Source organism: Rhea americana, unplaced genomic scaffold, assembly GCF_003343005.1.
Source record: "Rhea americana isolate MKP2758 unplaced genomic scaffold, rheAme1 scaffold_91, whole genome shotgun sequence".
In the NCBI taxonomy this organism is placed as follows: Eukaryota; Metazoa; Chordata; class Aves; order Rheiformes; family Rheidae; genus Rhea; species Rhea americana.
The window spans coordinates 2,703,300-2,717,254 of record NW_028187100.1 but is presented as its reverse complement, the minus strand read 5'-3'; the positions used below and the strand labels follow the sequence as shown (position 1 = coordinate 2,717,254).

Genomic DNA, 13,955 nt, shown 5'->3' with positions numbered 1-13,955 from the left:
TGCTAGTGGAGAAACAGATTTAGCTCAGCTAGCTCTGAACAATTGCCACAGCCTCTTCCATTTTAGCATCATCAGGTTAACTTACTTTAACTCCAGGAAATTAAGATACTCATTATCCTAGAGGAGATAAATAAAAGCCTTTTCCTTCTAACTCAGCAGAACTTCAGAACATACCACCACCCAGAAGCAATGCACAAGAAGCTTGAACTCAATTGCCTTCAATACTCCTTCCACTCTATTACAGCCAGTAATCACAGTTTTGGGGGCTGGGCTTCGCTCTTTTCCCCTTCTCTCTCCCCTCCCACCCCCAGTATTGTCCTTGTGAACATGCCTAAGTCTGTATAGGATGAGGAGTATGTATGCTGTTAACATAATCCTATGTAAGGTCTTTCTGCTGCTAGGGCTTTGACTCTGAAATGTCCTTTTTAGGTGCAAGACATTGAAATGTAAAGGCTAAATTTGAAGCGCTGGGCTGCARTGCTACAATGCTGAACTCTGCCGGGCATGGCTCTGTGATAGCCCAGTTCCTCAAGCAGTGCACATGGACACGTAGGTGTCCAAGAATGGGCTTTACAACAAGTACAAGACTGCCTGGCTTGGTCAGTAGGAAATGCTGAGACAAAACTAGTTCCTAAATCCTGCTCCTCTTTGAGAATTACCACAATGGCTCCTAGGGATATTCTTGAGCATTCACTCCCTTRAACTCTATCTTTAAGAAATCTTCTAAAAATAGTTGGAGGACTTTTACTTGCCAGTCCCCATGTGGGAGGGGTTAATTCAGTCTCAGCAGAGCAGGAGATTCAAGGTTTCCTCTCATAAGGGACAGGACTCACCAGGCAAAGGCTCAGGTGGGAAGCATCCTAGCAGGCCTCTTCTCCTCTCACTGGAAACTATACTTAAATATTTAGTAATGATTAAGTAAGCTTATTATTCTTATAACAGTTAATGTACTCTAGGGGAAGAAGGTGTGAAGAGGCCTTGATCTATGTTTCTAAATTTCTTGTAGAGGTTTGAACATACTCGTCTCCTCCCCTATACCGTGTCATTAAAACAACATTGCAGATACTCGCTTTCTCTGACCTAAGAAATAATTTAGGAAATGGAACAGAGTTTGCTAGAAAGAATGAGGACACAGCTCAGGTCATTAATCTGAGAGTCCATAATACTTCAGGAGAAAAAAGGAGCAAAACATGAGCCTTTCACTTTGGGGAGTCACCAAACCATTGATATATTGGAGTATGTATATGTAAGTACAGTGCGACCTCCTCTTGCTTTTGTGGTTTGTGCAGGACCAAATGTGGCAACTGTCCCCTGAAACTGCAGGCAAGTAAAAAGTCCCCCATCTAATAGAGGACAGGGAAACACTTGTTGGTAGCACCAACACCATTTGATAGTGTTAAACCTGATAAACCTTAGATGTGAGGGAGCAGCCAACTTGCTCAGCTCCATCAGAAGTAAAGTCCTCCATGTTGTGCCTCAGTGGAGGACATTAGGAGTTACAGAATTACAATGTACAGTTAGGAAGCAGCTAAATGAGTGATTTGATGATCTGCAGTTTTCACTTGCATATCTAGAGGGCTAGTTATGTGCCTGAATTTTGTGCGTGTCATTTTGTGTATTGAACCTCGAAGATCCCTTTGGGTGCTGTTTAGGCATCACAGATGTTCTTGCTGGGGCTATGCTCTGCTGCACCTAGGTTTCTGTGACAAGTTATTGTTGACAAGTACCTTGGCACCAACCCTGCTCTGCATCAGATGGTCCTATTAGAAAAGCCTTGGAGTAAAGCTCTCAGAGAGTGATGTCTGTCTTACCAGCATGTCTTGATCCTGCAGTCGTGCTCAGAGTACACTTAAGGCCTGATGAAAAAATGGTGTGACAATGTGCTCTGGGCACTAATGTTGAGGGAGTATGTTACAAACAGGTTAGGTCTGAATGCTAACATCCCACTCAACTATGTGTGTCCTACTTTGTTAGGTTTGTGACTACTGGGGCATAGAAGAACTTATTTATCTTGAGAAAAGTATGACTTCAGTGCCTACCTGCAGGGAGGGCTTGCAGCTGAACGTGCCAGACACAAAGAAGCACAGTAGGCACCTAAGCCCTGCCTACTTTTTGCAGTTCCTTCCTCAGCTGGTTTTCTGAGTTTCTCAAATCTTTTTATTAAGGAGAGCCTGTCTGTATTGAGGAGCCCTGAAAACTCCAGCAGGGAAGCATGAAGGTAGGAAGAGATTGAGCTAATGGTTCCCAAAAGATCAAGTAATGAGGCCAATGGAAATTAAGTATCAAAAGTGGGGCCTTAAGTCTAGAAATGTAAACAAAATCTGCAGAAGAGTTTGGTGAATGTGGGGGTCAGCAGTGCAAATGAAGAGCAAAACTGGAAAATCTTTTGAGTGTCTGTGCCAAAGCACCAGGTACTGCCCAAACCGAGTTGGTGCTCAGTTGCTGCTAAGCAGTGCTGTGAGTGCTCTCTCCCCCCAAAGAGATACCTGGAATAGGTGACTTGCAGTTGCTCTTCCTGTAAAATCATCAAGTCAAAAATCTAACAGGCATCAAGATTTCCAGTTCACATCAGTATCATGTATATCGATCCTTTGTAAAATCACTGACAYAGATGTTATAGCATGTTACTGTTAGGGACAATCAGAGAACTGAGAGAGCTCAGGTTCAGAAGAACTGCAAGGCTCATGCTCCCCAAATATCACATAATTACACTATTCCTTTAAGAACATAAATATATAACGAAGATTTCAACAAGAGCCCGTGTTTTTATTTACTTAAGAAACAAGTAACTTGAATTCTGCTGGAGGCTCTCCACACAATGGACACTCCAGGAGTTGACAGTGCACAGAATTCTTGGAAAGGCCACATTCAAAGCAAATTACCATGGTCTTAAGAGCCAATTTGAAGACAACTCTCCCACAGACACAAGGCATGGGCTGTGAAACAGAACACTAGACATCAGGCTTCGCATGACATCAGGTAGTGCATTTCCGTTTATTTGCCCTTCTTCAAGAATTCTAGTCATTGTTGGGCAAAGGAGTGCATACAAGATGTACAAGAAAAGATTAAAAGACTTCTTTATCACTGTATTCTGTGACATGAAGGGCCACAAACTTTGCTTTTTGCTTTTTTAAAAGGATATGTTTCTGTGCTCTGGCTGAGATGTTACAGTTCACAGAACAACCTGAACTTTTACAGGAATTTCTTGAAATAAGTAAAAGTGAACATAGCTATTTGGTAGGCTGTATTACTGAAAAACACTGCCATTTGCATTAATAGCAATTTACCAGACACTTTTCAGTTTGTGAATCCCCAAGTATATAAGGACAGTAAGAAATCAGACTGCAGAGTGGTGGGCACAGAAGTGGCTGGGGTTTCTTCTCCCCTGCAGATTCCCACTTTTTGTCACCTGTTGTTTTTTTCAGTGCATGTGATGACTTAAAATCGAGGTGCTGGCACTAGGCATATATAGCCTGCCCACAGTCTGACTCAACGCATTAGTAACTTTCATATATAATATTAAAACCCAAGATCCATCTCCCAGTGTCCTTCACATTATGCTCTGTCTGTTCACGTCCACATTGTAGGCTGACGAATTCGAACAACCTCGGCCAAAATCAATGAAAATGCCTTCAGAATCAGAGTCGATTGACTCCAAAATTTGATCCACTATATTCTCAGGGCTGGAAGAAGGAACTGGAATCAAGGCAGGGTCCCTGTCCAGCTCAAAAGACCTATGTGGGTCATCCATAGAGTGGAACAGTTCTTTCTGTTGCTCAACTGTGTTAAGTTTGCTAGAACATTGCACTGACCCGTTGCTGGGCCTTTCCTGGTCTCCTGAGAGTGAGTTCTTCGTGGCTGTCATGGAGCTTTTGGAACCATTGTCCATGATGGTGGTGAGATTGGAGTATCCCTGGAGCTCCAAGCAGGAAGTCATTTCAGAAACGGAGTGCCTTCGAATACCTGATCCATTGGCAGCTATGCCCTCAGTTTCGTACTCAGCTACCGGTGTCAGTAATGGATTATTGTAGCTTTTTGATCTCACCACAGGGTTTTTAGCAAGGATGTCACCTGACTTTGAGCGCCTGAAGTACCGCTTCTCTGTGAATAGACAAAAACCCATATTAGTATTTACAACATCCACCACTTTCATGATATCACTAATTACAGGTGTTGAAAAAGAAAATGCAAGGCCTTAATATTCACAAGCCTTTCTTAAATGACAGGAATTTTTTAAAAGAATACATCTTGGTGGATTTACAGATCCAAAGGAATCATATTTTCTAGACTCCTTTTAGTGTATTAAAGACCAGAAACCTATTTTTAAAAATAATAGCTAAGATTCCCTTATATTTGTATGTTTTCAGCAGCTGGAGTAAAGCATTAAATACTATAGAACACTTGAGATGCAGATGTTCTTAATTTTTTTTTGGTTGTCMTCACTTATTTCTAGTAGTTAAGAAGTTAAGTGCCTGAAAGCTAATTCTACCCCAAGTCTCAGGGAATTGAATTCTATTTAGATTTACCTCTACTTGTGCTTTCAAAACCTAATTTCTTCACATTAAACCAAAACTGTATTGTAGAGACAGTGCTACCAATCTCTGTAAGAAAGCAGGGAACTAGCCACCCACAAAGGGAAAATCAAGTCCCTTCAAATTTGGGGTACAAGGATTAAAGCATGCAGTCTTATTAATCATTTTGGAAAAGCTTGAATTCAAGGCATTATTCAGAGACCACACAAGGAAAGAGCACCAYGAGTGTTCTGCAGCGTTAACTGTACGGCAGTGCCCACAACAATCTTTTTGGCGAACAAACCTGCACTTATTTCAGCAGAAATTTTATTAATGCTGCTGTTAAGCAAGTAGGTTCTTTCAAAATACTGAGCAGTAGATGGCAGCAACTCAGCATGGAGATCATCTACAAGTACTTTAGGACTGGAGAGCTATCATGGAGCTAGATCAAAATGACTATTGTTCCAAATTTTGGGGAGATTTCATTGCTAAGATTTACTCATATTAGAAACAAAAGTGGTGTGACTAATCTCTCTTTTGAAGCTTTCTCCCTGCTGTTGTCACTTCGCCATTCCAATGGAAGAGACATAGCTGGAAAAGGAAATTGAGTTACAGTCTGGAAGTCAGCCACAGCCACTGGATATAAACTGTCTGTTTTAAATTATGATGCAGATACACGTATGTCCTCCAACCCATACAGTTTCCTTTAGAAATGCCCTTCTCTTCTAAGTTATATTGACTTGCTTACTTGAACACAAATTACAGTCATATGCTGTACAAATAAAAAAAAAATCCCACAAACATTTTTTGTAGTTAAGATTGCATTTTGCAGATGTTTCTGCCTCACCAGTAAAAATCAATGGAGTCTTAAGTTCACTTTCAGACCTTGTCTTTGTTGACCTGGCATACAGAAAAGTTTTCTTGGTGCAGCCCTGTTAGAGAAGCTCTAACTTTTTGATCACRTTAAGGTTAGGCTAGAAGAGAAGGCTGGGTTTGCTAGCCAGATCAAAAAGAAAGGGAGGTAGTAGTCCCACAAAAAATACATCACAGCTTTAAATCATACTACCAAAATAGCTGGACAGAASTAGTTTAAAAGTAGCAAAGACTTACGCACTCAACTCCTTTTGATTCAGGCTCACTCACTATTGTAGGTCAGTATTCAGGGGCATCGCTACAGGTCTGCACTACTGGCAATAGCAAGGGCAGGGGTTCAGTCCAACAAAACCTTGCCATCTTCTGCAGTCACATAATACAGAGGAACATTTGTTTTCTAGAAACTTTTTTCACTGGAATTTTATTATGCTTTAGGTGCCTTTTTTTTTTTTTTTTTTTTTTTTTTTTTTTTTTTTTTGTCCTGACATATAAAAGCATGTATTCAGAAAACATCAACTTGGGGATAGGTTTAAATGTTTGTGTCCTTTTAATGGCAAGTGATGAATACAAAGTAGTAATCTTAAACCATTTTCCATAAATAACTGGCCCAGATTTATTCACGTAAAACTGATTTGTTTCTTAAATGCTTACTGCAATGCAACCATTTTTTCATTCAGCTTCAGGGGAAAATCAACTATCTTGTTGACCATTTTTGACAAGCAAACAGATTAAATTGACTGTATAGAAAATGCACAATTTAACTCATTTGCTCCTCTGCTTTCTCCATTCAAGTAGGCTATTACTGTACTTACATATAAATCTTTGGGTACCATTTACCACATTTCCCTTWTGACTTGTGCTGCTAGTATTTCCCTTGCATTTTCAACAGATTGAATTAATGAGATTTTCAAAAGACCCTCATCCTAAGGCCTAATCTTGCCTTTGCAGAAGTCATTGAATGCTTCAGGGCTCAGGGAATCATAGACAATAAGCTGGAAGGGACTCAAAAAGGTTGCCTAGTCAGCCCCTCTGCYACAAGGCAGGACCATGTTATATATAGCCACCCTGTTCCTTAAGGATGCTTATGTGACATGTATATAGGTCCTCTAGTAATGGATATTCCATAAGCTCCAGACATAGTTTATTCCAGTGCCTGACCAAGGTGACACTGGAAAGTTTCCCTTCTGTGGCATCTGAATTCCCTCACTATGTGGAATTCACTCTGTTTTGCTTCTCTGCAGTGGCACGGAGAACTGTTTTTTACCTTCTGCTCTGCAGAAAGCTTTTATGCATTTGAAGGCTTATCACTTAGTCTTCTCTAGGCCAAATTCTCATCCTCTTACCTGCTTTAAACCACTTTGCACAATCTTTGTGCACTGATGAACAGACACTACTCATCACTCTAGAAATAGTTTTCTATTTCTTCTAACTGACCATAAAGCACCCTGTGTTAAACCCTCACATTAAAAAAGTACAATGGAAAAGTTAAATATACCCTAGATTCATTGATTTAAAGCAATAAACACTGTTATGATGATCTGCTTTCATTTGATGCCACTGGTAAGTTTCACTGTAATATTGCACATCCTAAGCTTTCCTTAAGAAAGAGCATGACCATGTTGTGTCAGCACAGGTGATCTCCTCTTGTGCGGACCCTGGCCTTGTGTGGACCAAGCTTTTGGTGAAGTGCCCTGTGCTCTGTCAAATCACTGAGCTCTATTATTCTTACCCAAAATACAAGAAGAGTGTGTGAAGGGTCCATCACTGGAATACAGACCATATGTGCCCAAATAAGGAGAAACGACCTTCTGGATCAGGGATTCCAGTTTCAAATAATCTTCAGTGACACCTTTTGACTCATGAACCCCCTGAAAGACAGAAAACACCCAAGGTGAACACTGTCTCCTCCAGGACAAGCTTTCTTTGCTCACCAGTGTAGAGAGACAGCAAGTATTTTCATTACATTACACAGCAAAGGTGCACTGGGATGTGCTATTACAACTGATTCCTTCTACTGTAAAACCAAGAGATATGAACCAAATCGGAGAGACTCACCATGCAGGCATTCCACAAATGCTCAGAAAGAGACAACATCTACTTCTAGGAGTTTAGAGAGGTGCATCTGGCTCAGTGCAAAGGCACGCACTCAAGGACAATGCAGGATTAGTTCTGTGAAGATCAATTAAAAACGTCCCTGGGCTTTTTGTTATTGTAAACCTGTATGGACTACCTGAACAGAAGATGAACTATCAGTGGGTGCTGCAGCAGAGGCTGGAACCACAAGGTGTCACTGCCATCTAAGCAATACCAACAGGATTAAGAAAAAGATAAAAACAAGACTCTGAAATATCTCTTCCAAACTACTTTCAATAAGATATATTTACAGTGAAGAGTTTTTTCACACATCCTTGGAACTTGTTATGATCCAGGCAAAGGTCACATTAAAACTACCAATGGTAAAATTCACTCATTGGAAAAATGTTTTGCCCTTAGCTCTTAACCATGCTTTTCTATCCAAAAGTGGACTTACAAGTTGCCAGGTACATGCTGTGAGCTATAGTCTCCCTCCCACTTACTGATGCCTGATCAGAACCCTTCATACTCATGTGAAGGACTCCACTTGCTCCCCAAAGCATATCAGTGTGTCTCTGTGTAGCTGTATGACATATATTTTGACATATCTTCTTGTAAAGTTAAGATCATAAATGTCAAACTCAGTGGGAATTCTGCTGGAATTCACAGCATGTCTCTGAATTGTTGTTAAAAGCCCAATAAACATGTTAGGACCAAAGAAGCCAGAGAGAACTATGCAGATCAGATGAGTAAAACTGCAACACTTCCTTCAGTATGTGAAAGAATTCTGATGTTCAGGATATATTTGCTGCTTAGTATAATTCTCCCAAAAGTGTCTGCAAAAAAATATCGCCTGTGATGTGTTTGTGAATGACTTGCTTCATCTCCTAGCTGCTGTGCTGGCTGAATGACAAGGCTAGCCATCATGGCATTATTTCTGCTCTTTTACTTGACAGAAATTGTGATTCAAAAGTAATAAATAATGGCTAACCAAGAAGAAATAGAACCTTGATCTCAGTTCAGTGGGTTTTAAATAATGAATAACAATCTTTGGAAATGCGCTATGATGTCCTGTAAAACTTTCAGAGATTCACAAATACAAATAGTAATGTGAAGGCATATGAAGCTGAGTTTGAAAGCCTGTAAGCACTAAAGTAAATGCAGAATGAACTCATAGCCTTTTATGCTATTCAGTCAATTAAAAACAGATAAAAACAACCTAGAAATAACTCAGGAGGCTTAGTGAAGGTACACTTATAATTTCAGAGTCATTGCTGGCATGTTCATGATCATATCAAGTTCATAACCCAGTGGCAAAGAACAATGTATCAGGCCATCAGTTCCAGGTTCCCACTCCAGTTATCCTTGGACCCAGCTTTCTAAATGTGATATACTAGTGCCAAAGGCAAGTGCTATTTAGTACTACTCATGCCCATATTCTGGGGTAAGGCTTTATTTACCCTTCTGCTGTTTAAGTGAAAAGAAGACAGCTAAATATGAGCTGTCGAGATTGAATAGTTTACTACTACCATGCTGACCACAACATAATTCTTATCACTAGCAGAACTGTGATACTGTAAAAGTGACAAAACTGTCCTGTCTGGTGGCATCTTAACACTCCTATCAGCCTTAAATGCTTGAAAAGTTTTTTTTTGTTTTCACCTTTGGCTGTAAATTACCTGTTCTGCTATAAATCCCTTCTTCCTTGATTAATACTTCTAAAGYGTGAGCTTTACTCTGTAGTAGACTGCTGCTCTTGCTGGCATGCAAGGCGGCTCCCAGCAGCTCGAAAGGTGCTTGGGCTAGGGTAGRTTCCCTGGGTAGACAGAAATGCAGCACACAGGCTCCAGCTGACCCCACAGTTTCAGCTTCCTATGCCCAGGCTGTACTCTCTTCTCTCAAACTCCCAGCTCCCCAGCTTGCACCAATTTCCTCTTCAGTTTTGTGCTCGAGTTCTTTTCTTTTTCTCACTGATATTCTCCAACTTTGTTTTCACTTCACTTTAACTTTGGTCCCACCTTTCAAGTGAAGAGACCACAAAATACCATTTTAAAAGCAGAAAAACCTGCTACTGCTAACACAACCAGCCGCTAGTCTTATTCCTCAGTTTTGCAATCATTCATAGGAAGCTTTCAGAACATACTGAAAAATCATAAAACATCTGGCTTCCGCCGGAGCTGTGATGATTTCTTTTCTGTGCCTGTCTTGGCACAAATACATTGTATCCACGTGCAAGATCCTTCCTGCATTAGCTATTGTTACAGGCCTTCCTGAAATCACTAGAAGGGGCAGTCCATTTAAACCATTCTGTAAGTGCTGCGGTGTGTATGCAGCTGCTGTTAGAGCAGTAGTATAATAGGCTGCAGACCACATAGTGAGTTTGTAAGACCGTGCAGCTTCTGTATTTCTCTCTGCTGTGTTATTCAATGACAAACTTACTCTTCCAGAGCCCCTTACTTATCTAAATACAACAAATACAGCCCAATATTCAGCAAAGACTATCTCAGCTTTCCAAATCCAAACCTTCCAGAAGACCTGAAAAACACCGTCACTTACCTACAGATTGTCTCAGCCAGAGGGGCCCCATGCAGTGCACAGAGGCTCAGAGCAATCTGGGCCACTTCTGCCTGGCCCACAGCCTCCTCTTGGGGCAGTGAGGCTCTTCAGTCACTGAATGCTGCTCAGGAAGCCAAATATCTTTTGCCCAGTCATAGCCTGCTACAGAGCAAGCTGGTCCCTGCTGCAGCTATATCAACAGYACCCCAAGGCACAGAGAAGTGCATTACAACTGGGATCCAGGCTGTAGGTTGTCAAAGGTTAGCTCACAAGACATAAGCAAGCCCCTGCTTAGCTTTAAAAGCTGATGAGGTCATATCCAAGAAAGGAGGTAGCTGCAGGCACACAGGCAGCTTACAGTAAGTTAGCTAAGCTGTAATAAGGAAACTAATAGAGGCAGAARAGTTCCTCGACCCCGCCTGAGAAAATGCAACTTTCAAATTCTGCATTTGTTTCATTATGGAAATCTGCAGGTTTTGCTAGTGCTGCACAGTGAACATCAGATCCAGATGAACAGCAGCCAGAGGTGAGACTTGCTGTGCACAGCTGGGACAGCTGKGAGCTGGTCATCCCAGGGGCTGGCAAAAGCAAGCCCCTGGCAACACATGCTTCACAGCCTACATAGCCCTGTGCTGGCTTACAGTGTCCACGCAGTATCATCTCATTAATATTAATATCCTGAACAGCTATATTAGAGAAAGGGTTGGAAATGATGACTGACTGGCCAATTACTGTTATCCCAGGAGTGATACAGCAATACAACAGCACACAAACCTCACCTGCAGAGTTTACTGTCCCTCTCTGCCTYTGCCTACTTGTTCCCACTCAGTCACATACTGCAGTTTGCTATGCCCTTGGCTAAGTGAGGGTTTACCCAAACAGCTAATTCATCACTGTATGGGTCTGAGAGGSGCAAGGAGTTTCAGTGGGAAGGGTGTGTATGTGTGTGTTTGCATGTATCTATATATACTCACATAAAAATGCGTATTTTAAAACACCCTTTCCCAAATTTTTAAGTAATTATGCTTATAAAGGCAAAATTAATTTTAGATTAAAGCCAATTTGGGATTTTTATCCATGTCATAATAGTTTCTGAGAAACTGATGACAGGTTTTAAAATTTACCAATATAAAAAGTTTTATTTATTTTATTGTTATTTTGGCAACGCTTGGTTCTTCTCGTACTTACTGCTTGATATCTTATTTGTATTGCATGTCAATATAGGGCAATAAATTAAAAGTCAGATCTAGCAGGCTGGCTGCTTAGCTTACAGGAAGCCATATCATAATCTAGAGAAAAAAGTGAAAACTTGGAGATTAGCAGTAAAACAGAGGCTTTACCCTTATTTTTAATGCAAAATTTGCTCTACAGACATGCAAAAACTTACTCTAAAAGATAACCATGACCTTTAATGAACCCAATTTCATTTTAGGAAGAGTTTCATGCTTTTTTGAGTGTTAGATGTATCTATTAAATTCCTTTCTAGGGTTTCCYTGACGTATTTATTTCTCAAACAAAGGCAAAAACAGTTCAGTAAGTGCCTTAGCATTTTTGGAAGAGTGTAGCTGCTGGATTAAGTCCTGATTTTGGTTACACTGTTTTGAAATGCAACAGTCACCTCATTATATTAGGAAGGTTTATAGTGCAATATAGCTGGAGACAGGAGTCTGCCCTAATCCTTATCATCTTTCAAGGCATGAACRATGATGGTTTGAGACCTGAAGATGTAAAATCACTGCAAATGGAAATCATCAAGAAGAGAGACAAATAATTCAGAATATAACACAGTATCTGGACTGCTTACTTCATTACTTCTGATTAAATCATTTGGAAATAAAGAATTATACGTAGTAGTTTGAAAGCATTAAAAGGACTCAATGCAMCACTACTTTTGACATACAGATCCATAAACATTCTCAAAAGGGTCATATACACTGAAGATTACAGGTTATTGAGTTAGGTATTTTAAGGTGTTATTACCCTTTCAACTAGAAGTCACTAWCCTCTCTGCTAAGACAGGGTAAATGGCCATGTGCATAATATCCGTCACTACATTAAAATATATTGTTCCAATAAAACAATTTCTTGTGTTTGGGAACAAAACTTGAGTTGGAAGTGTAAGTCATCCTGGCTGGAATAGATGCATGGAACGGCTTGGACTTCCGCCCTGGTTAGTTCAGTGAGYTAACCACAAACTCCTACTGAGGTTTTAAATGACAGAGGCCTTCACATAAAAACAAAGGGGAAAGAATAGGCGATATATTCTTCTTTTGGCCCTGCTACTGAGCAGGCACATTTAGAAGAATGGTGAGGGATTTAGKAGGCCATGTAAGCCCACAGCCTCCTTTTAAAATTTGTAGCAATTCTCTAAGTCTTAGTGTAGTCCTAAAATGGACACTAGCCCAGGCAGGCATTTAAGTACCTGAAGAATTCTTCTTAAATACAACCTTAAAACCTGCCCCAGATTAATGTTTATAGATTTATTTTTTGCATGCCTTGCATTATAAAGAGGAATTGCTTTGAAGATTTTTTAAAATGAATAGATGTATTAACAGAAAATATTATTAAGCCATGATAAAYATTTTATCTAAGTGTAGGCTACATGACTTGCAAAGTCACCAGAGAGTTAATACCTATTATGGTAGCATTCTCCATAATTTTCCTTARAAAAAATCAATATCAAATTTCCATGTTTTATTTTAYCATGGCAATGAAATAACYGCAATCACACCTCTTTATTGCTGTMTCCTATTATATATATTTTTAATATCCTGCCCTTTTCTTCATAAGCAGTGAGCACCCATACTGCCACTGCRCCTGGCAGAACTTCTATTGATGTAATTCAGCATGAGTAAGATGCATGTGTGCCTCCAGCCTCTGCCCCTATGTAGCTAGGCAGTCATTGCTGCATACTCCCAAAGACTCCACCTCTGTCTTTTTATTCATCACAATAATTGAAATCCTTTTCTTTTTGTTTATGAGCATACTTAAAATATAACTGATACCAYAAGCACCTCCAGAACGAATGCACTGAAGAAATACAAAATGAGGTGACACAATACTTAGAGCCACGCTGCTAGTCCTCAGCAAATATCCTAATGACCTTATGCCATTGCATCTTCCTCAACCTATCAGAGAGGTGTTCCAAGATGTTTCAAAAGATCCCAGAAATTAATCTTCCACTTTCCACCATTTTTCACCTACTGTTGGCCACTTAGCTTCCTTAGGTTCCTGTAAGAAAACCCAGACATAAAGCAATCTGCAAAGAAAGTCACAAMCATGAAAAACTGCTTAGGCTGCCACTAGTCTGGTAAATCTCATTAGAAAGCCAGACTAAAATAGGACAGAGAGGTTTGGGCTTCCCATGTACCTGTAAGCAGATGCAGAACATCTTACAGGAAAGACCTGACTTGTGAAACCATGAAATGGGACAGAAAGGGAGGAGGTTTAGTKTTGTGTATTGCTTATGCCTCTTATATCTCATCCCACAAGCTGGATACAAAGCTGCACTTCTGGTTTCTACCTGCATTGGGGAGGAAAGAAGTGCTAAAACTCTAAGATGGGAAGTGCCTACAGTTAATCATCTGCTGAGGGAAATTAAAAATGAAACAGCCCTAGCAGTAGTGACTACTAGGTAACAGAGTAGGCTACATGAGTTTCTGCCCCATTGCACTTTGGGAATTACAGCCTTCAAGAGCTATGCTGTGGGGACCAAGCCACTTCATGTTCTCTGTTGTGTGCATGCCTGGCACGGCACTGTGTACTCCCCTGCCCCTCAGAAAGCACCCTCAAAATTCATCTTTTATCCCCACATAATCAAGCACAGTTCCCACCATCAAAACCATGCATGGAATAAGAATTCCTCACCAACATACATTAACTRTTTTTCTTTTCCTTCTTAATGAATATCTACCAACCAATATCCACCATCCAACCACCTCA

The 13,955-nt window shown here is 40.4% G+C and overlaps 1 protein-coding gene across 2 annotated transcripts in view; it reads right to left on the bottom strand.

The window, feature by feature from the left end:
• Nucleotides 1–2,745: 2,745 nt before the first annotated feature.
• PRR5 (proline rich 5) overlaps nucleotides 2,746–13,955 on the bottom strand; it is a 71,211-nt gene continuing 60,001 nt past the window's right edge. For both annotated transcript variants that reach the window (XM_085324430.1, XM_085324429.1), the window contains 2 exons: nucleotides 7,114–7,252; nucleotides 2,746–4,101 (listed from right to left, as the gene is read on the bottom strand). In XM_085324430.1, the coding sequence (XP_085180556.1) occupies nucleotides 3,551–4,101; nucleotides 7,114–7,252 (690 nt within the window). In that variant the 3' untranslated portion in view covers nucleotides 2,746–3,550. The remainder of the gene's footprint in view (nucleotides 4,102–7,113; nucleotides 7,253–13,955) is intronic.